Source organism: Balaenoptera borealis (genome assembly GCF_965194805.1).
Source record: "Balaenoptera borealis genome assembly, chromosome: 2".
Classification (NCBI taxonomy): Eukaryota; Metazoa; Chordata; class Mammalia; order Artiodactyla; family Balaenopteridae; genus Balaenoptera; species Balaenoptera borealis.
Window position 1 is genome coordinate 81,597,303 of NC_138867.1, and position 24,100 is coordinate 81,621,402.

The 24,100-nt window shown below is 41.7% G+C and overlaps 1 protein-coding gene across 8 annotated transcripts in view; it reads left to right on the forward strand.

Moving 5' to 3' along the window:
- The window catches only part of RGMB (repulsive guidance molecule BMP co-receptor b), a 101,004-nt gene that overhangs the window by 14,874 nt on the left and 62,030 nt on the right, over positions 1 to 24,100 (forward strand). For 3 of the 8 annotated variants that reach the window (XM_082377853.1, XM_082377854.1, XM_082377852.1), the window contains exons 5-6: positions 16,969 to 17,079; positions 19,522 to 19,679. In XM_082377853.1, coding sequence (XP_082233979.1) covers positions 16,969 to 17,079; positions 19,522 to 19,665 — 255 coding nt within the window. In that variant the 3' untranslated portion in view covers positions 19,666 to 19,679. Of the gene's footprint in view, positions 1 to 9,119; positions 12,565 to 16,968; positions 17,080 to 19,521; positions 19,680 to 22,259; positions 23,837 to 24,100 lie in introns of those variants that run through there. The other 5 variants (XM_082377849.1, XM_082377847.1, XM_082377848.1 and 2 more) reach the window with 3 other exon arrangements.

The window sequence follows — 24,100 nt, forward strand, 5'->3', positions numbered from 1 at the left end:
TCCCAGTGACCCCATGGGCAGTAGCTTTCAGTGCCTATCCAAAGCATGGTAAGAGACCCTGTCTTGAAAGTCCATAATTATCCCTAAGTCTCGAACTCTAGTTAGTTTCTGGGAAATTTCCTGAAAACTTCCACTGGTTGATGATACTAGAGATACAGGAAGACTTAGTCCCTTTGACCCATTCTTGCTTACTGTCTTCATCAAACTGTATAACCCAAGGTGTTCCCTGATGATAAAATACTCTTCACTGTAGGGTCCTAGAGCATGATTGGATCCTGTGCTCCTTTCTGATGCCCCTTAGCATGAACTGTTGTTCGACAACCAAATGGGCATGTAAACCAATGTTCTGGGTCATTCTCTGTTGGTTACAAAATCAGAGCCAGACGCGCCTGCATTGCAAAGGCTTTCCACTGTCTTTTTTAGGCATATCTTTGGATCAAGGTTTGGAAATCTGTCCTCTCTTGACTCTAGGCCTAGTGCATTTTTTTGTAGCCAAGTTTTTGTAACCAGTTTTTAGTATCTTTATGGAGACAATGTGAGCTACACCGTGGTGATCGTTCTTATTTTCGTGGACTAAGAAAGATGCCTCATCCTTCAGTCTGCTGGTTTGTGTTTTAAATACATGGACACTGTGCTTACATGCTACATTGTTACAGAAGGGACACGTGGCAGTTTCATTGAGAATATAGAGCCCTTTCCTTCCAGAGAGCACAAGCTGTCTTGCAGATACATTGTAACTAATCCTTAAAATCTGAGATTGCTCTTTGTTTTGTTATGATGATCTGTTATGCAGCTAAGTCTTGCCATCTTTTTAGGATTTGCATCTTGTCATGGTCCTCCTTGTTTTGCAGAAACGCTAAAAAAAAAAAAAAAAAAAGAAAAAAGGTTGTAACACCAGTTGAGGCATATTGCAGAACAGATGGGAAAGAAGTTTGCAGTTGTAGCTCCCAGCTCGTATACTATATTCATTTCTCTGATAAAATGTATAATGTGGTGCTGCATTTGAAACACCAAGCATTAAAGGGCCTATTGTGTATGGGAGATGCAGAGGTGAATGTTGTCTCTGCCTCAGTCTAAGCACATAACTAAACTTTGCAGCAGTCAGTGGAGAATTGTGGGGTTTGTGTTGGGGGGTGGGGAAAAGCCATTTTCAGGGTTTCTTTTTAGAACATTGCTGGCCCACATTATAAGCTGGTTCCAAGTGCTGCGAGTTGTCTCGGGTGTCAGGAAGGACCAGGAGGTTGGGCCAGAGAGATGGGCTGCTGTACCCAGGGCCTGACTGTCCCCGCTGGTCACCATCACAGGTCAGTGTTCTTACTCCTAGGATTTGTCACAGTCTCCCTTTTCACCTCCCACTGTTCAGGTGGCCTCTCACGTGCACCCAGGTCTCCTCACTCCTGTACACCCTAGCAGGCTCTAGAACCCTGGCTGCCACTGTTGAAAGGTTGTTGACCTTTGATTTAATACCAGAAAGCTTTCTAGGGAATTTGACCATCAGTGTCACCAGTTCTTAGTTAAATTCATTTTTTTCAGGGTTCCATCTCATCTTTAAGACACATGAAAACATGTCTTAGATAACCTTATCCTCCCTGAATTTATTTATTGTAGAGATAATATTGAAACATTAAAGAATAGGTTTTAGAAAAGCAGAAATCAGATATAATTCCAGGTGGTAGTATTCCTATTTGTCCTTTTCTGGTTTCCTGCATAGCTCTCGTTTGTATTGGATTGTAAGGTCTCAGGCCCAGAAACTATTCAACTTTGCTTCATAGAACTATATGAAACTTCAACAGATTGCCTGGAGGTAAAAGTATATGTGGGCAAAGGAAGCAGGAAAAGAAGGAGAAATTATTAGCTCCATGATGTATCTGTAAGTGTGAAAGATCATTTTGTAAGGTGAAAATGGGCCTGCCTTGGTTATTCTTTATGCTGTACCTTCCAAACAAGATACACCTTTATATAGTTCATACAGATTCATGTACTCTGGGTAATGAGTCTTTTATCATCTTTCTATTCTCTGGAATAGAATGAAGAAACACGGAAGATATTAGTGGAAACTGTCTAAAAATTTGTGTCTGTGTATCTTGTCAGTTTTATATTTTGAATCTCTCTGTGCCACTCCCTCTGTCCCAGATGTGGTTTGGAAGGACAAAAAGGACCTTCGTAATCCCCCATTTATAAGTGAAATTAACCCAACGCCTGCCTGAGCCAGCCAGGATTCCATGCGAGTGCTGTGGGCCTCTACTCCTTTAAAACAAATCCACACTCCTCCATAGTTTAAACCAGAGGCAGGAGGCCAAGTCTGATGCACAGCTGAGAGTTAGAACTTGTTTTTCTGTCACATTTCCAAATGTTTCTCTCTGCCCTGTTAAATTTTCTTTTGAGTTAACATTTTGAGAGGAAGGGGCAAGAAGGAAACATTGGATGGTTGGTACTTTTTTTGTTGGCTTCAATTAACGCTAACCAAACAGTTTCTGCCTGTGCGGAATGTGGGATAGTTACCTACAGTGTTGAACAATGAAAAATGCTACCTTACCCATTTTGTCTTTATTTGTTTTGACTGTAGTAGAACTTGCTCTTCCACTGTTTTGAATTTTGTGTTCTCATGGGTGGGGTAACTTCAGGACTTCTTAAACTGCTCAGCTTGTCAGTAAGTAATAACTAACAAGAATAGCAGCACCCATCTAAGATGCAGAATTTAGCTGGAGAGCCTTGTAGTGAAAACATGATGCTGTTGGGTCTAGAAAGAACTTCAGGTGAAATTGGGTCTGTGGAGAGAGGAGCTCTGTATGTCCCAGTTAGCTGGTTATTTTAAGAGTTGGAGCCCAAAGTACCTTTGCTACTGCTGGTGGGGTTCTTTCAGTGTTGGAACTTAGTATGCACACTGTGGATAGAATTGATGTGACAGCATTTAAATACTAACTTCCCATCTACTCTGCATGTGCTCCTGAAAAGGGGGTCAGGGTTTAATCTTTCCGTCTAAAGGTGTGTGTGAGTACACACATAAGCACACATGTGCATTTATGTGGTGTCCATGCTTTCCCCTCTCCCTGCCTCAGGAAAATGAAGACAGAAGGATATTGTTTTGTAACTTTCCAGTTAACTGGCTTCTTGGAATATATGGTCACTCCCTCTAACCACCTCGTTCCTGGGCTTTGCTTTTCTTTTTTTTTTTAAATTATTTATTTTTGGCTGTGTTGGGTCTTCGTTTCTGTGCGAGGGCTTTCTCTAGTTGCGGCAAGTGGGGGCCACTCTTCATCGCGGTGCGCGGGCCTCTCACTATTGCGGCCTCTCTTGTTGGAGCACAGGCTCCAGACGCGCAGGCTCAGTAGTTGTGGCTCACGGGCCCAGTTGCTCCGCGGCATGTGGGATCTTCCCAGACCAGGGCTCGAACCCATGTCCCCTGCAGTGGCAGGCAGACTCTCAACCAGTGCGCCACCAGGGAAGCCGCTGCTTTTCTTTTTAATAGCCCTGGGAACCTGAAATTGAACCTACAAGTGACAGAGTATGAGTGTATTGTGGAGACCTTCAAGCCCTTTTGCTTTTTAAATCACCAAAACTGAAAAATGATCAGTGAGGCTGTGATTTCCTAATCCCCATTGGTTTGGGAAACAGCTGTGCTGAACCTAGGCCCAGAGCATTTGCCTGAGGTCCTGCTAGAGCCTGAGGATCTGTGGCCCTGTGCCCATCCCCCCCCCCCCCCACCGCCCTGCCCAATTAGGAGGGAGATCCCTGAAAGCAAGACCTGCTAGGGCAGATTCCTGCCCCTAGAGTTACTGCCTCTGGCCCTGGCTGTCACCTTTCAGAATATTTTTAGCCTCTGGTCTAAAGCACAGTGGCAGCCTCGGCCTGTAATACTGTCCACACATATCTAACTTCGCATCTAGAAGCATAGTGAGTTCCTACGTTTGCTGGCCTCCTCAATGCAAAGTCCGAACACAACAAACAAACAAACAAGAAGTTCCCTTTGGAGTTCTCTGAGTGCCAAGACTGTGAGGACCAGAGAGAGGCTTTGCTCCCCAAACTCAGCTCTGGTCTGTACAAGGAAGCTGGCCAGTTTCCCTGTCTCTGAGCCTATTTCTACTTCCAGCCTTCCTTGTTTTAAGTGTACAGAAATTGCTCTTTGGAAGTCGACATTTTTTTTGCCTGTCCCTTTTATGTGTCATCCCTGGGCCTGCTTCCCTTTCTCTCTCACATGCTCTTTCCAGCCACTGAGCTTAGTGCTTCTCCCCTGGACCACCCTAGCAGCCTCAACTGTGGGTGTCCTTTCCCTCTGGTTTGGTTTCTTCTTTCTCCGTCTGCTGCCAAGAACCCCTCCAGCAGCCAAGGCAGCCCTTGTTCCTGCATGTATTACCTAGGGCAATACTGAAGAATAAATAAGTCTGATCCATTCCGTTTCTCTGGAATCCTGTAAATGCTCCTAGAACAGAGCTCTGTGGAAAGAGACTCATGAGCATAGAGAAACCTATTTTCATATCCTTAGAAGGTAGGAGATGTTTATAGTCTCATTCAGGACTTAAAAGAAGTCTAGAGTAAGATTTTTAACCTGCCACCCTCTTGTCCTAGTCCTACTCTTGTAGATCTTAAGTTCAGATTTCCTATAGGTAGATAGCTGATATGTAGGCTGAGTCGCAATGGTAAAATTACATTCGGTTCATCGAGTTCACACCTTCCTGGCAGATTTTTTTTCTTAGTTTTTCAGAAAAATTATCAATGACACCAGTTATTAACCAATGCAACATTTTTTCCTTAAGTATGGTACAGATACTCTCCTAGGTTTTGTATGAAACTGTTCAAACAGAAAGTTATTGTAGATGAATATGCTTTTGTTTCCTGCTCCACAAAAGGGAGAGAGATCCAGAGTTCTCCCCAGTCCAGCCGAGATACTTCCTTATGGTGCTTCAGCGCTTCCTAGGCTCAGGCTTCTCAACATTTAGAAGAACTGACCCCCTGAAGTTAAGATTATGTGTTTTAGAGTTGGAGATAGAGCACGTGTATTTATTTCTTTGAAGTATGCACTCTTGTTGGAATGGTTTCTCGTTTTGCTCAGCCTTGAGGACTGAGTGTAGAGGCTGTACTCCACTGATCTGGTAAGAGCAAAGGGGCCATGGGCACAGCGTTCTTATTCTCCCATAGTCGCCTGTTTTTTCAACCTATAATTGCACCCAGAGGATCTGAGGAAGTGGACATATCAGCTAATTATATGAAATAAAATTAATTTTAGCTTCCTTAACACAAGCAGAATCTTAATTAGGTACATGTCAAAATTGTTTCTCTATGTTCCAGGCTGATTTCTGTGACTTTCAGTTTGGTTTGCAGGCCCATCTTAATCCAAGAGATAGAGTCCCTTGATCTTAAAGCCCAGTTCTGGTATTAGAGAAATCTAGTAAGGTCCTGCACTTGCAGTGCCAGATGGCCTGATTAAACACCAATAAATGTTTCTTCCAAAATACAATAAGCACAAATAGTTAAGTGCACAGCCTGTGGGGAATTCTACTGTTTGAAAACTTCTGTGCAGCACTTTGCAAGGCTGTTGAGCCTGGGGAAGCTCTGTCTGTGCATTGCCAAGGCAATGCCTGGTTCTCTGGGCTGTGTCGTTTTCATTTAATTTTTTTTTATTTTCCTGGTGGAAAGGAGAGGCAGCTGCCTCTAAATGTTGGTATTTCACAGCAAACCTTAAATCCTTATTGCCTTACTCGTGTGGAAAGGTTGATTTGTAGCTGCTGTCTTGCTCTTCCTAAGAGGACCCGTTGGGTGGTAAAGATCTCAGGGAATGAAACATTAAAAATGAATGAGGGGACTGGAGTAGTTTGTCTGAGGTGAGGGTTGGGAGGGGCTGGGCAGGGGAGGTTTAACAAAAGGCACTGGTGTTTTAAATGCACAGAAATGCCATCCATCAATAATAAATGGTGTGGCATAGAACAGCTGTGCCAAATTGAGTTATTACAGCATATGGATCAGTTCATAGAGGGGGGAAAGTAAGCAGCATAGCTGGTGTTTTTAAATTATCTGTTTGAGAGCTTTAGAATACAATTTTGAATGTCCTGTTTTTACCCTCTGACAGCTGCTAGTTGGAAATATAAAACGTGTGGAATTACCAAACATTCCAATTAAATTTTGAGTGTTTTTAAAGTAAGAATTATTGAGAGTGAATAAATTTTGGGTTTTTTTTCTGAAGAGGGAGACAGAATCTGAAAATGAATTTCTGGCCCTTCATGGCTGAGTGCCTGCTTTTTTAAGACCTCGAGTTGTAATTAATTGTATGAGGAATGAAATTACATTACAAAACTTAAGTCACGTGAAACTGTTACCTAGTGTTTTCTACTACATTGATTATATCTCTAGGTATCTCTTCAGTACCTACTTAAACTACAGAGGACCACTCAGGAAACCTCTCTCATGCTTTGAGGTTGCCTCATTACCCTCAGCATCTTGATTCAAGGGCTAATTCTATACATATGCTCCGTGCGAATTATTTCACCTAAAGGAGGAACAACAAGAGAAATACCAGCTTTGTGGTCTCCTAGAGAAAATCACTCCTAGGAAACTGGACAGACAAAAATCCATTAGGTAAACTGGAATATTTTGTAAGTGTAGATAGTATGCAGAGGTCAAGCTTTAAGTTTTACTTGATCTTCTAGAAGTATAGGAGTTACTGTCAGTGTCACAGGCATAGCAGAGGACAATAACGTGAGCGTGTTTGAAATGACTCCTGAGTTGGAATTGGTGGACTTGGTGAGAGCTGGAAGTATTCCACTCATCTTAATATTGACCCTTGCTTGCCTTTTTTGGAAACTTGTTTGGAATTGGATCTCTCTGGTGTGTTGTCCCAACAAAACTAATTCCTCTGTGTTTTTCCTAAGGTGCACTAAAAAGTACTTAATTCTTGCCAATAATGCCAAGTTGGTTTAAATTTGAGGTTTGTTAGACTGGAAGGACAAATGGCCTAGCTGTTGTAGAAGAGTTCATTTACTCTTTGAGTGTGGATGTTCTAGTTGAAAATGAGGAGAGTGGCTGTATGAAGTGTCTATTACTCTTATTGTAGCCGTCTGTATTAACTTTCAGCTCTTTCAGGTGCAGAATTTACTTGAATAAATCTTTTTCACCTCCAGGGGATCCCAGCTTGCCTTAAAAAAGCACTTGTCAAACTGTCTTTAGAGCCACCAAATAAATCTAGTTTATAGTCCCATTAGATATCTAGCTCAAAATCCCACTCGCTCTGGAAGGTCATATGGTTGGATGCACAACAAATTTCCTGAAATCATCTCTGGTACACCTCCTTCAGGTTGTTAGGAAGGTGTTGAAATGTGAGAAGGCTGGTCATGAAATTAAGTTGTGGCTCGGTAATTAGGAAGGGAGAAAACCAAGCATTTTCATAGTGCATTGTCTGGCTTTTAGTTGCAGCTGCAAACAACGGATATGAATTTAACCAGTTGCTACAGTGCAGCTGGTTCAGATCTGGCTTTATAACTGGCTGAAGTGAAATGAAATGGCTGGAAAATTCCAGTCAGGTAACACTGGTGGTAACATGTGGAATTAAATAGTGTGAGCAAATGCTGGCCGGGCTGGGGAAAAAGCCCTTCAGACATAAACTTGAGGGTGGTAGTGAGGACTTGTAGAGAGCGGGGTGGGGAGGGGGCCGGCATGGCCTTTTTAACAAGGGTCTATTGTTTTGATTAGTCCCCTTGCAGGAGGTGGAAGGTTCCCTCCATCCAGAGTAATCTGTAGAGTGTTTGGCTTGTCTACCTCCCTCCTTGACTGAAGTCACCTGATACTTTTTTTTTTTCCTTCAAGAAGAAAGAATAATTGGGATTGACACATATACACTGTTGATGCTATGTATAAAATAGAAAACTGATGGGAACGTACTGTACAGCACAGGGAACTCTACTTAATGCACTGTGGTGACCTAAATGGGAGGGAAGTCCAAAAGGGGAGGGATAGCTGTGTATGTATGGCTGATTCGTTTTGCTGTGCAGTAGAAGCTAACACAACATTGTAAAGTAACTATACTCCAGTAAAAATTAATTTAAAATAAAATAGTTCTCTGAAAAAAAAAAGAATAATAAGCTGTTACCTCAGTTATTGACAATAACTCAGATCTCAAAGCATAGTCTTTTTTCCCCTTGGGGACCGTTTTCCCACCTGTGTGACCCAGAAGGCCCTGTCTCTTCCTCGTCATCTTCCTTCCATCCCCTGCGGCAGAGATGTTGAGGATGTTGGAGACAGAGGTGCTCAAAGTTCGTTTTTTTAAATAATTGTTCTAATGAAGGAAATAAAATCGGTTCACTAAAGGGAAGCTTTTGTATTATCGGTAGTTTTTTCTCCATGAATTGTCTGCTTAACTTGGAGGGTTGAGAGTTGACTGGGGAACAGATTTCTGAGAAGTCGAAGGGCCATCGTGCTGTTTGGGGGAAACATTTGCTGTAACTAGGTTTAGGGTATTTAGTCCCTGCCAGTGCTTGGGAGCTGCATTTGCTAAGTGAGTTTGCTGTCACGGCGATTAGCCAGTCATGTGAAACATTTGATTCAGGGACTTAAGAGAAATCTTTCCTGAGGCACATGATTGGTAGCTGTTGCTGGGATGGCCCCCTCCTCAGCTTTCCATTTCCTCCCTCAGTGTTTATAAGTAAGTTTGTAGTGATGAGTCATGGGATATGGTTTTAGGGTCCAAGGGAGAAACTTTTTAGAAATCAAAGTTCTGGTAGGTTTATCGTTAATTAAGCCACTTAGAGCTTCTGCATAACTGAGAACGGAATGTTTTTTTCTCAGAGCTCTACCACAGCTCACCTGTTTTTGGAAGAGACAAGATATAAATTACCAATAAAAATTGCCTGTATCCCAACAACAGCATTGTTCTGTCTTAGGAAAATGAAAATTTTTTCCTGAGGCATATTCCCCGGATCTGTGTTAAATTATCATTCCGAATACATAGGACTTTAAAAAGTTCCCCTAACAGCGACACCATTCACTTGCAAGGCAGAAGCAAAGAGGCCTAGTCTGGAGATTCTGTCTCTAGCCATTCAACTCCAGACTGGAGAGCAGCTCTTGCCACACAAGGATGCACCGTCCTGTATCCCTCCCATCGTGTTAAACTTTGTACGCGTTCCTTCCCACAGATCACCATCATCTTCAAAGCCCACCGCGAGTGTACAGATCAGAAAGTATACCAAGCTGTGACAGATGACCTGCCAGCTGCCTTTGTGGATGGCAGCACCAGCGGAGGGGACGGCGACACCAAGAGCCTGCGTATCGTGGAGAGGGAGAGCGGCCGCTATGTGGAGATGCACGCTCGCTACATAGGGACCACGGTGTTCGTGCGGCAGCTGGGTCGCTACCTGACCCTCGCCGTCCGCATGCCTGAAGACCTGGCCATGTCCTACGAGGAGAGCCAGGACCTGCAGCTGTGTGTGAACGGCTGCCCCCTGAGCGAGCGCATTGATGACGGGCAGGGCCAGGTGTCTGCCATCCTGGGGCACAGCCTGCCTCACACGCCCTCGGCCCAGGCCTGGCCTGGCTACACACTGGAGACTGCTAACGCTCAATGCCACGAGAAGATGCCGGTGAAGGACATCTATTTCCAGTCCTGTGTCTTTGACCTGCTCACCACGGGGGATGCCAACTTCACCGCCGCAGCCCACAGTGCCTTGGAAGACGTGGCGGCACTGCACCCCAGGAGGGAACGCTGGCACATTTTCCCAAGCAGTGGTCGCGGGACTCCCCGTGGAGACAGCCATTTGTCTGTCAGTCTAGGCCTCGCGTGCTCCATCCTTATTGTGTTTTTGTAGGGGTTGTCTCTTGTTTTGTTTCTGTTTTTGTCTATAACAAAATTTTAAAATATATATTGTCATAATATATTGAGTAAAAGAGTATATATGTATATACCATGTATATGACAGGATGTTTGTCCTGGGACACCCACCTGATTGTACATATTGTGTTTGACTGTTTTCACATCTGTTGGATGTAGTGTTCTTTGATTGTATCGATTTTGTTTTGCAGTTTTGTGAAATGTTTTATAATGTCCCTGCCTGGGGACCTGTTAGAAAGCACTTTATTTTTTATATATTAAATATTTATGTGTGTACCTGGTTAGTATGTATATAGTACACGTGCACAGACACCGTACGCAGCGTTCCCTTTGAAGATGACCGGCGACGTCGTTTGTAGCTCTTCCTGGCTGCGCCCTCCCGTCCTCTCCCACTGCTGCTCATCCCGCACACGCAGATTTCACCTGCCGCCTCCTGGCGCAGCTGCCTCGTTCCTTTGAACTAGCTCCTTACCCTCTTCTTCTGCCCTCACTCGATGTGGAAGGACGACAGTTAACCCCCCTCCAGGTGCTTTTGGCTGTTCAACACTGATTCTAGGACGCCCTCTCCCTCTTTTACAGCTGTCACTTTTTCAGAGGGTGGGGAGAATGTTAGTACAGTTCTTATTAACTAGGATTGTTATATCTGAGCACTTACAGTATGGTAGGTTGAATGAAAACTGCTGTTTTTATAGGTCAGAAGGGGCTAGTGATGACAATTTCATAGCTAAATACCAGGCATCTTGCTAGGCCCCGGCAGCTCTCAGACTTCTGTCATCCCGTGTCCTTGTTTAAACTGCAGCTTTTCCCTCTTTTAACTCTATTCTACATTGAACAAACAAAACGCAAAAACATAAATTCATTGCTCATGCCTTGCTCTTATCTCTGTAATTTGTACAAGCCCGCATTCTCAGCCTTCTCTTCCTCGGCTGTTTGGGCTCGGAAACACACTGCCCCCTGTGTTCACGCCCAGTAAGCCCTCCTCAGTCTCACTTTAGGATCCCAGGGACTGGGGTTTGTTAGATTCTTTAATATCAAGGCCCAGATCCCATCACAAAGTTCTCCTCTTCCTTGCCCCCCACACTGAGGTCTTCCTCACAGTCCTTGACACATCTGTGTGCATAATGGAGTGGACTAGGGTGCTCACGGCAGAAGCGCTTCCTTGGTCTGACTGTGTGTAGCTAACTGGGTGCTGGTTAGTCCAGACATTCGCACTGGGCAGTATTGCACCCCAGGTGGCCTCTCCACTTAATCAGATAACTCTCCCTCTTAACATCTGTAGGTGACTATTATTTAGTCATTTTACTTTATAGTAATTTCACCAAGCTACATGAGAAACTCCTTGCCTCTACAATTACATTGTTGGCACCTCTTGCAAAAGGAGAACACCACCAACAAAAGGCAAGAACAGTAACTGAGAACATGGACTCCGGGATAGGTAGGTTTATTTTGTTACATCTAAAATATAAATGTATGGTTCCGAGAATTAGTGGTAATATTTATACTTTACCCTAATCATTTACATAAATGCAAACAAAAGTTAGTGAACTTTAAATTTCACAGCAATTTGGGTCAAGATTGTGCTTAGTTTTAGTTGGCCAGGTAATTTCTTCCTTTTGCCGTGTCCTGTTGATGAGTGGCACTGCCAGAAGCCCAGACTGGCAGGAAAGAGGATGTCATTTTGTGAAGTTCTATTTCTCTGTGAACTGATCTATCAGTCACAGGATGGAGATGTGGGTTCATCCAGAGGTGGCAAGCCTCCTCTCGACCATCTTCTGGTATATGAGAGAATAATCTTGGCCAGTCTGGGAAAATCATGAAGGCATCCTGCTTACAGAGAGTTGAAACCCAAACCTGTTATCCTTGTATAAGAGCTGGACCGGGGGCCTACCTACCATCAGCTCTGAACCGTGACTTCTTTTGTTCACTTACAGAATCGTGTGCCAGGTTAGAAGCTATAGTTAGCTAGTAATTTTGTTACGTAATTGAGTAGAATGAAGGAAAAATATTTAGGGTACTTCTAACCACTATTTTTGTGCAAATAGTCTAAAAGTGAAGTAAAAACAGTAGAAGTTTTCTACAGTATCTGGGTTTAGAGTGTATATGATTAACATACCTTTGTCCTTTTCAGGGAAAGCAAAACAACCACCTCTGCTAATAGTTGGGAAAAGAAAATTGGGTTGTTTTGCCATATCATTTACCTGGAAAGGATGCTTAAAAGCATCCTACATCACTATTATTAGTACCAGTGTATTTAGCTGTTCTCCCTTTATAGTCAGTATCTCTGTATGACACTGAGGTCCTCGCCACAGATAACTGTTTCAGAAATACAGGTATTTCTCTAGAGAAGGGCCTGGTTTATTTTCTCCAGTTTCTTTCATAGAATGTCTAAAGAAAATGCTACTTGCACATGTTGGTTTTTGAAATCCTCCTTAACCAGAAGAGTGTCGGGTCATACTAACACATAGGTAGGATGTAGCTGTTAAGACGTCTTCTGGGGGAGCTTAAACTTGTGGGAAAACACTGGTTTTCACAGATGCTCCACGTGGCTGTCTTTAAAAGACTCGAAACATTTTTTTGTGCTTCTCTTTGTTATGCTTGGAAACTCCTACAGTGTGTAGAGTCTTTGCAAAGAAACCTTTAGATGTGGTTCATAGGTATATGAATAAGTATCTGTGTAAAACAGTGAGTGTGCAGTGTGTAAATACTTTAAATTATTATGGTAGAAAAATAAAGTTACATACCATCCTGTGGAATGTTTGTTCTGTGATTATAGTGACACCTGCTGGAAGAGCCGAGAAATAGCAGAAGAAAGGGAGTGAGGGTGTGTTTGTGCAAAATCCTTTATGGTTACTGACAGTAAGTCGTACAACTTGTCCACAGACTCATTTTCTAAACTATATCGCTACTGTGGTTTTTCCTTTTTAAATTTTAAGCAATTGCAAAGAAGTCAGTATTATCCCAGAGGTCTGTCTTTAGTATTAGTTTTGGGCCCCTGCAGACATGGGACCTGCATTTGGTTCTTTGAAGGCAGCCTGGATGGCAACAACTTAGTCCTGGTGGGGAGGATCTTGGGGGGCAGGATTTTCTGGCTTTGGAAACTTTTGTAAATCCCCACTTCTTGGGTGTTCCAGAAAGAGACACCACAAGATTGTAAGTTAGTCTTTGTTCACGAAATATGCCAAAGGGTAGAAAAGCTTGAAAAAGAATTAAACCCAAACTGAAGGCACAGAAAAGCACTGTTAGTGCTACTAGGTAGAATATTAAATGGAGTGAATTCTGATTGGGGAAAACATACCTGATCATTTCTTAAAGAGAAAGTTAATCCTTATACTTAGTGTTTATGTGTGGCAGTTCAGAACAAATAAAAAAGGAAAATTATGTCAACTGAACTGCACACATGAAGTAGGATGAATGTTACAGCCACTGAGTACATAGTGCTTATGTCTGTACTGAATGAACACTGCGAAATAATGTATGTCACAATGAGGTCTGTGCTTAAAAATACAAAATTCTTCACTATATTCATGTCCAGACCTCCAGCTTTCCAGGGATTAGAACTTGAGCAGCTGTCCAAAAATCTTAAAAAGAGGTTGTTATTGTCTTGAGCAGCAAATGGTGACTAACAAATATTAAGAATCCTGTTAATTATCTCAATTTTCTCTTTTATTTATTTATTTTATTTTTTATTTTAAAAACTTTTTTTTGGTACCCACACCAGTTAGCAGCATCCTGTTGCCTGGAATCACCTGGAATAACACAGTCCTGAATTGCTGCCGCCCTTTCTGGGCACAGAGACTTTGCCACCGTTTTTCCCCTGTTCCCATAAACAGTCATCTATTTGTATGTGAACCAAGGAACATCTCTCTCCCTCACAGAGAATGTAATCAAGACCTTCAAGAAACAGCAAGCAGTTCCCAGTTCTTCGTTATTTCACTACCTAGCTCACCATATTGTTTCTGCTTCCATCTATTTTCTGTGTGTCTTTTAAATGGACAAGTCATATTCACATTATTATTTAGATGGTATTTTCCTTTGAAGTTACTTCTCTTCTTTCCCCAAGTATCTCTAGTAGGCACGATGCTTAACGCAGTCCTTTGTGCCCTAAACATGATGTCTGTGAGGTGTGTGCTTGGAGTGGGGATGTCTGCGTGCCTCCTCTCCCTTGCGAGCAGTGTGTGGATTTACAAAGAGACTGGACATCCAAGCCCAGGAGAATATACTAACAGGTCCTACAGAGGTAGAATGTATGCCATTGGCCTCGTTAAAATGATGTTCAAACCAGTTGAACAAACCAGTCCTGTCAACTAAAATGTATTAAAGTAGGTCCGTCAAACTCTAGCCAGAAGAAAGCAACCAGGCAATGTTTTCTAACTGAGAGTTCTTCACGGGTGACAGTTCTAGGACCCATTTTTAATTTTAATAATGAAAACTCCAACTCCAGAAGAAGGAAAAAAAGTAAACATTCTGCTATCAGATTGGATATAGACCAAACCACACACAAATTAACCAAGTATGAATTGTACCTACCTTAAATGACATTTTAAAAACCAGGATGATCTCAATCAATAATGTAGCACTACCAAGGGAAATGATGCTATTTGATGGCATAAAGGACTTGCTTCCAGAGGCTTCTAACAAGAAGCAGTAAGGTAGGAGTCACTGAAGGGGAGGAGGAGGGGGACGATAAATTCATTTTCCCCCAAGACCTTCTTTGGATCTGCCAGATAGCAATGCCGTTTATGCATCGCTGGCCATCGCCGCAGTGAGGTCTGTGGGGAGCTAGCGACTGGCTCACTCTAAGTACAAGGGAAAGATTCTGCGCCAGAGTCACCGCATGGATCTTCATCTTCCTTCTTGGGAAGGAGAAGGAAAGAGCGGTGAAATAACTTGGGATAGCACAGAGTATAAGATTCTCAGTATCCTGTCAAGATGGGAATTTTGGTGATGGTTAGAGGCTGGGAAAGAGGTGAAAGTTTATCTAGGGATCTGGGAGGAAACGTGGCAACAGGACAGGAAGAGCTCACAAACCAGAATGACAAATATGGAGTGCATCCTGATCACATTTGCAGCCACAGGGCCATTATCACAGGTTCATTGGTGCGTAAACATGTGTTTTATATACTCTTCCTTAGAGGAGGTGGCGTAGCGTAGCGGTCAGGATTATGGATGGTGGAGTCACACGGTTCTGAGTTCAAATCCACACACTCTACTAGGCGTGCAGCCTTAGATTTGACAAGCCATATAGAACTTCACACTTCAAACATTCATTGTGAGAGTTAAATATGTTACCACATCTAAAGTGCTCAGCACAGCACCTAGTACAGACCTAGCCCTCAGCATACGTTACATAAAAATGTACCTGAGACGGAGAATTGTGTGTTTACTTTTAGGAACTGGCAAACTCTTGAGCTATTTCTAGAACTAAGTTTGCATGTAGGCCCCTGTGAACATTCCAGAATTTAGGGCTGGGTCAGAGTTCTGCCGATCCCTGAGATTAGACACATCCACGAGGGTGATGAACTCTGTACCGTGGCTCCTAGGGGAATGGGTAAGACCAAAAGCAAGAGCTGTGCATCCCAGATGCCTCCTGTCTACCTCCTCACTGCAGACCCGTCCCCCCGCAAAATCTCAGTGTAGACTCTTTCAGGACTCTACTAAGAGAGTAATCCAGACGTGTGAGCAACCACTTGACCTGGACAGAAGCTCAGGGATTCAGGATGGCCTGGGGACTGGAAGAATTCTGAAGAAAAGCTGCTTCCAGTGAAATAATTGCTAGAGATTTCCAGTCATGTGTTATATATCTCAGCAAGTAAGAGTCCCAGTGGAGAGAGAATCCAACTTTGGGAAAGGACACTCTGCCATGTTTTCATAGATTGGGTTGCATGTAGAAGGTTTGCTAGCAAGGCCTTCAGTACTCACACGTAAACTGAACTCTTACCCACAGATCTCTTCTAGTTGTTCAGACTAGGCCAATTTAACACAGTCCTATCTTCTCAGAATTGTTTGTAGGAGAAAATGGAGAAAGGACAGAGAAGAGACCTACCATGGCAGCTAGCAGTCTTAGATTGAGCAAGTCCTTCTGATCTCTGATGTTAGGATTTTTTTCAAATGTTAAGAAGTGAGAGGAGAGGAATCACTCAATAAAAAGGCCACACAGAAAAAAGTTAATGAAAAGAAAAGGTGTTGAAAAAGACTACAAAAATAATAGAAATAAGAAAGAGAAAATGGAAAAAGTGACAAAGAAGTAAAGGGTGAAGGAGGGATGACTGAGAAAAGTTGTAGACACCCAATAAAAACATGGAATAGAGATACAGAAATGCAGGCAGTGCTTGAAGTATTTATGAAGAAGAGCAGTGACATGGAGGAATCAGATATCCTTGTGCAGTTAGGGTTCTCCAGAGAAACAGAGCTAGTAGAATACGTATATGAAGAGATTTGTTATAGGAACTGGCTTACACGGTTATGGAGGCCAAGAAGTCCCACCATCTGCTATCTGCAAGCTGGAGACCCAGGAAAGCCTGCGTGTCATTCAGTCTGAGTCCGAAGGCCTAACAAGCGGGGGCCACTGGTGTTAAGTCCCAGAGTCTGAAGGCCTGAGAACCAAGAGCTCCAGCATCTGAGGGCAGGAGAAGCTGGATGTCCCAGCTCAAGAAAAGAGAGAGAATTTGCCTACCTCTACCTTTTTGTTCCATTTGGGCCCCCCACTGGCTGATGACTGCCCACATTGCTGAGGATGCATCCCTTTACTCAGTCTCCTGAATCAAATGCTGATCTCTTCCAGATACACACTTACAGACACACCTAGAAATAATGTTTTACCAGCTATCTGAGCATCCCTTAGCCCAATGAAATTGGCATATAAAAATTAACCTTCACATCCTTCTGTTATATATTTGCTTTTACATTTTATTATATATCCCTCGGGCATTGGAGGGAGTAAGAAGGAATCAAGAGCCTGATTTCATCAACAAAATCTAATTCAAACTACCAAGCACAAAAGGAGAAAGGAGGGCCTTGTTGTAAGTTATAGAGCGTCTTATGGATCTAGGGCAGGAATGGCGCCAGGCTCACAAGGAGGGAAACAGAGTCTGGAAAGCTGTTAAGGTCTCATCTCTGCTTCTGACTCCAAACGCATTTTCTTTTCTCTCACACTGCAGGCTGATTCCTCTACTTCACAGGAACTCTTGGTAAAACTGCAGAGTTGTGGTTCCATCTACCTACAGAGAGTTCATATTCACTGGGGATCTCTTTGGCGCAGCTTAAGCCAGGTAAGCGAGCATAACACAGGATGGCAGCAGGCATCTCCACTACACGACAGGCCTCTGTGAAGTTTTGGCACTTGAGAGCTCTTAGGGCATTGATGATGTGGCCCACTTTATTCAGGCCTCGAGAGGCCCACCATGACTGCCCCATCTACAATGATACCCCCTCCCTCATTTTCTACTCCCAAACCCTGCATGATTTATTTCTTCACTATCTTACAATATACTGTGTTTCATGTTTATGTGTTTATTGTGTCTCCCCTGCTAGGATGTAAACTCCATAAGAGCAGAGATTTTTTTTTTTTTTTAATTTACTGTTTTGTCCCTAGAGAATACTGGCACTCACTATGTATTAATAGAGTATTTGTGGAAGGAAGGAAGGAAGGGAGGGAGGGAGGGAGGGAGGGAGGGTGGGAGGAAAGGGGGAAGATATGCTGAAATTCAACTTAGTGATCCCTCAAGAGTAGAGCTAGGACTGAAGTTAGGACTGAAATCAGAGGAGTTGAGAATAAGCTGACAGATGTGATTATTATAATCAGGAAGACTTCAAGCTTATGGTAACCACTTTTTCTGACACTTACGTATTAGGAATATCGAGATGGAGGCTGTGTGAAAGGGGAGGAGCTGATCCTAGAACTGGACTAATCCTGCATCCAACAGAGATCTAATAGTTGTTGATCATTTATTATGTCTCAGACATAATGCAGGCACCTTGCAAACTCCATGAGATGTGAGAAGATTGAGGGGAGAGGTTGAGTTGTTAGACTGTGATCACCAAGCAGTGGGGGGTGGAGCTTACATTAGCATCCAGGCTCACTGGAACCAGAAAGCCCACACTTGCCAGTGAGATGATGCCCGAGCCCAATAATGTTTTACTGTTGCTGTATGGTTTACATTAAATTATAGTACTTGCTTGAAAGGAAATGCTAACAAAGTCTGGTTAAATAGCCTATTAAACAAACCCTTTTTTTTTTTTTTAATCTCATTTGTGTTTTTTTTTTTAATTAATTAATTAATTTATTTATTTTTGGCTGTGTTGGGTCTTCGTTTCTGTGCGAGGGCTTTCTCTAGTTGCGGCAAGCGGGGGCCACTCTTCATCGCGGTGCGCGGGCCTCTCACTATCGTGGCCTCTCTTGTTGCGGAGCACAGGCTCCAGACACACAGGCTCAGTAGTTGTGGCTCACGGGCCTAGCTGCTCTGCGGCGTGTGGGATCTTCCCACACGAACCCGTGTCCCCTGCATTAGCAGGCAGATTCTCAACCACTGCGCCACCAGGGAAGCCCCAAACCTTCTTTTATGAATAGTAAATACTACAAATTACCATTTTAATTGTTTGCTAATAAGACATCTAAAATATTTGAGAATATTGTCATAAGAAAGTAAATAGTACATCTGTAATCTTATCAAACACTGCTTAATTATTAATTAAGCAATAATTAATTAATTAATTATTACAAAAAGGAAGTTTATCATCCTTGTTTGAATCAGTGGGGTCAAAAATTAAAGAATGTTTAGTCTGTTTTATGTGTAAATATCTATATAAACACATATGCATGTGTATAACATTTATAAAACCTTACATAAGTTTCAACATTACTAATCACCTGACAAAAAGGTGCCAAAACTTGTCAACTCATCAGAACCACATTCTTTGGCAATCATGGGGTAGGATTATGAATTCAATTTATAAAATAACTTACTGACATTGAAGAGGAATCTTAATGAGTAGGAAAATTGGACTGAGTGTAGTATAAAAGGGAAGAGTTATTCATTTAACAAACATATACTGAGTATCTACTAAGTTCAAAACACTGTTGAATGCTAGAGATTCAAGTCCGAATAGTCATATTTCCTTACCTAGAGGAACTTACAGTTTAGCAAAAAGGAATATTATGTTCAACCCTCAGTGCTCAACTTTGTTTGTATAATTCCATTTATATGAAATGTCTAGAACAGACAAATTTATAGAGACAGAAAGTAGGTTAGTGGTAGCCTAGGGCTGAGGGAATAGAAGAAAGGTGGGTGACAGCTAAAAAATATGGGTTTTCTTTTGGGAGTAGTGAAAATATTACAAAATTGATTGTGGTGATGGTTTCACAATGCTGTGAAGAGAATAAAAACCTTTCAATTGTATACTTTAAATGGGCAAGTTGTATTACGTGTGAATAAGATTGTTAACAAAAAACCTACATAACCCAACATTTATTATCTCATATTTTCTGTGGACCAGGCGTCTAGGCATGGCTTAATTGGGTACTTTGCTTAGGATCTCACAAAGCTGCCATGAAGGTGTTGGACAGGGCTGTGATCATATCGCTCAGTGCTCAACTTTAAATGAAATGTTTTTAAATGGGCTAATATGTATTTCATATAGCAAGTGTAACTTATTTCTATAATATCAATCCACAATTTCAATAAAGTAAAGTACTTTCTCTCATGCTTCTACAGACTGGCTGGTCTCAGCTGGGTGGTTCTTCCCTGGGATCTCCCATGCAGTGGTGGTTAGCAGTCTTCAGGGATGCAGTGATCCGAAAGTCCAGTTGGCCTGGACATCCAAGATGGCCCGCTCAACTGGCTGACAGTCAGAGGTGACTGTTCGCTGGGAGGTAAGCTGGGCTGGACACTAGAATACCTGCATGTGGCTTTCCATGTGCCTTTGACTCGGGCTTTTCATACATAACATGGCGGCTCTAAGAGGGAGCACATGGAGAGTGAGCATGATGCAAACGCAGTTAAGATAAATCAAACACAGTTAAGGGCTACACCAGGAGCTAGCGCGGCGCCACTTCCACTGTATGTCATAAGTCAAAGCAGTCACAGGGCTTATCCAGACTTAGGAACATAGAGGAATAAACTCTATCTCTTGATGAGGGAGTATCAAGACCACATTGTAGAATAATGTGGGATTAGAGTTATCTTTAGATATCTTTGGAAAACATCATCTGCGACAGATAGGAAAGTCATTGTTTTGAGCAATGTTTCATTTCAATTCTTTTTTTTAATTTTTATTTGGCCACACCACATGCCATGTGCGATCTTAGTTCCCTGACCAAGTATCGAACCTGTGTCCTCTGCATTGGGAGCACAGAGTCTTAACCACTGGGCCACCAGGGAAGTCCCAAATTATGTTAACCTAGCGTTAAAACGTTCAAATGCAGTAAATCATCATCTGTCTGACAAGCAAGGTTGTTCCCAGCTACACTTTCCTAAGGGAAAGAAGGAAATGCCACATTTGGGGAAAGAACTTCCCTCCAATGGTGAGACAAGTACTAGTGCAGGTCTAACATGCACACCCACACCCCAAGTAGCACAGAAACAAGTCTTTAATATCTAGGGCAAGATAATACATCCAGACAGTCTTCGGTGATAATAAATCTAAATGCTCATCTATGAGTGTCATGTCCTTTCAGCTCTTCATCTATTCAAACAGAAATTAATCTATTGAAATCAACTATATGATACTGTTAAGTGTTTTAGACTGTATAAAAGCTTATAATCCAGAAACCATGTCTTCCTGGAATTTACAACTTATGCCAAAGGGCAGAAAAATATTGTCTCTTCTTCATGATTACTCTCAGCAGTGGTTGATGTGTCCCTTATTTTTGAGTGTTATTGGTTTTTGGCTTTTTTCCCCCAAATGGCTACCAGAATAAGTTGCACAAAATTCAGAATTAATTTTATGGAGGCTGCCTTTTAACCTGCATTAATTTAGAAACATGTTCAAGCATCTCTTGTTTACCCATCAGTAAAGATAAGATTGTGGTAAAAGTCTCAACATTTTTCCATAGTGCTGCATATAAAAGAGAAATATGAACAATTTTCACAATAACTGACATAAATTAATTTTTTAAAAATTAACTGTTAACTGTTAACTCTTCATGTTTGAATATGGTCATTAGATAGGCTTGGAAAACCCCAAAATGTTCTCCCAATTCTTAAAAATTTCTATGTCCCTGCATCTTTTAGTCTTCTTAAAAAGAAAATGTACCTAAGTGGGGACCTAGAAAATCCCAGATGGTTAATACACAGGTTCTGGCATGGCAGGAAGAGAGATAAAGATATTAGAAAGTTGCAGTTTTTCCTGACAAGATCTTCCTGCTGCCTCACTTTTTGGTACAATGGAGAGCAAAGATTCAGTCCTTTCCTAGTTCCCATCCCCAGCATGAGGCTTGCCGCCATTTATCAGTAGGGACAGTCCTGATAGCCCCCAAGCTCTCTGATGAGGTTACAAAGAAAGTAGCAAGAGGCTGGTTCACTGGAGGGCACTTTTAATCGATTGTGAATGTGTGTTGTGTATGTAGGTCAATGAATTTCTGGAAGTGGGCTCAGATGGCTCAATGAAGGTTACTTCCTTGGGCTGCCTTTGACCTCAATTTAAGCAATTTATTTATAGTTGGGACAATGTCGTTTTAACATGACCTTAAAGTAAATTGAACAAGCCAATCCACAATGCAATGATCGGCCACTATGAAGCCCATTTTTTACAGGAAAGAGATGCATTTAGATCTTTGGGAAGAACTGGATAGGGACCAAGGTGGTGAAAGTGTGGGAAGAAATTTCAGAAACAAAGATAAATGGTTTGTTTTTTAGAGAAATAAATGGGTCAGTGTTCCAAACACTCCATTTCATTAATCAAGTTGGCAACAGTATCAACAAACTCAATTGCTAGCAAATGATTATCTGATTAAAATGGCAAGAAGAATATGTCCAAATAGGTAGAGAGTGTGGACTAAATTTTATAAGATTTAAAATACCCTTAGTGCATTCTTTTCAACTGTATCAGTAGTACGTGGGGTACCATTTCGTCAGAAAAAAATCTCAAGGATTTGCTTATTCTTTACAGACTATGCATCCCTTGTTCTCTTGAGAATCTTACCCCACTTCTCAAGTTTACTGAACTACACTGATCCACTTAAAAAACTAAACTGACCTCAGTTATCTTTGTTCATGCTGCTAAAATTGAACTCCTTAAGGTTATATTGTATTATATGGTCCATGCATTTTGTTGTACCATTCCCCAATATTTCTAGGTACCTAAAAATGTTTAGGGTAGACAATAAAATCACTAAATGAAAATTGGATGCAACTTGCCCAAATTTCAGCAAAGAAAGGAATGTTCACTCCACCTATGGAGTATGAAAATGACAAAAAGAGGCATTGACTAACCCCCAAACTCTTGCTCCAAGGGCAGGCCAACAATGTTGCAGATGGGTACAGATGGGTATCTAGGACATTCAAGCTCCAAGCCCTGGGCCTTCAATGCCTCTGTCTCCTTCATTTGGATGACTCAGTGCTACAGCCTGTTTTATCTGGTCCCCATTCACCTGCAGCTCTTGCTTAGCCAATCTATTATGTATAAGAAGGTGGCTTTCCCACCAACACTTCTGCAATCTCTTTCTCATGAAATGCTTTGCAAGACACCTCTCCCTTTGACACCTTACTGAGCATAATACTGTATCCTGTGTAGATTAATAATGTATTTGTCCCAAGATCAGTTACCTAGAAAACTCAGCTATCCAGAACACAGCCAAGAGTAAGTAGGAAGATAAAAAGTCATCTGAGCCACTAAAGGAAACTTACAAAATATGTACACAAAATCTTGCTCATTTTACTCAGAGAAGAATCTCAAGCCATCACTCAGGGCTTATTTACTTCTATTTTACATGCAATTCGTACATGATAATCAACCAACTTCTTATTTAACATCACAAGAAAACCAGCAAATATGCAGAAGGAAGAAAGAAGGCTGGTAGAAGCAGGCACACTAGCAATAACCAAAATAAACCTGACAACTGCTTTGGATGCAAAAGCGAGAACTTCAAAATGTACAGCAGAATAAAAGATACATCATTCTAAATCAGTGCGTGGGAGCATCTCAACATCCCCTGAGGCCATCGCTGATGTTCAGTACAGTGGAACTGAGTCATCAAGAAAAGGTTAAATTATATTTTGAATTCCAATAAGAAGGCAGAATGTGTATTGCCCATTACATAAAGTTTTTCAATAAAAGTGGCTGAAATAAAGGATTTCAATTCATTCATTTATTAAATAGACATCGAGTGCTTACTATGTGCCAAGCTCGACTTCCATCCCCTGCCTTTTGTTTTTAATTTTAGATAACTGAGGCCTGGAAGATAAGCTATCTGCTCATTCCTAACAATTTTCTCAAAATTGTTGAGACTAAGCCAGGCCATAAAGATAGCACATCACTGCCCCAGTGCCCTCCCTTCTGCAGGTTTGCTGCAGCCTCAGATTGCTGTCAGTGGATTGCTTGATGAGTCTGAATGGGGTGATGAGACACAGCTCAGTAAAACCCATTGCTTTATTAACTGTGAGAAACTTAGTGGAAATAATAGATATTAGGACCTGGGGATGCAGTCTCTCTGTTCTTAATATAAGGAATAAGGCTATCTCTTGTTAAGTTATGGGCTCTTTGAGTCATATAACTGACTGCCTTTGCCTTGGTACCAGAGAGCTCAAGCTAAGACTGTGACCCACTTCTCACTATTGAAGGGATTTCATGGGTGTTATTTTGTGCACTGCGTTTTGTTTCCATACCTTTTGTTTTCCATTTGCCTCATCCTTTTCACTTATTTTGAATGTATATCTTTTTGCTCTATAGTTTGTTTTATTTATTAAAAACTTGTATGGAAGTTGTCATGCGCTAGATGCTGTTCTAAGCCCTTTACAAATATTAGCTCATTTATTTCTCATAATTATGCTATGCGATATCCATTTATAGATCATTAAAAACTGACACTGAGAGATTCGTTATCATATGTATCTTTTAATCTACACAAAGTCTTTTTGGAAAATAAGAAAATATATTGCAATCCATAAACAATTAGCTAATAAAATTAACTGGAAAATTTACTTAAACGTATCCTTATTTCCCAGCAGTGTCAAATATACCAGAGGTGTATGATATAGATAGAGGTGTATGCTTACATTCAAGTGATTTTAAAGTGTTTATTGTATTCCTGAGATCCTTAAGACACACTGTGATCTAATCAGGCAGCTAACAGCT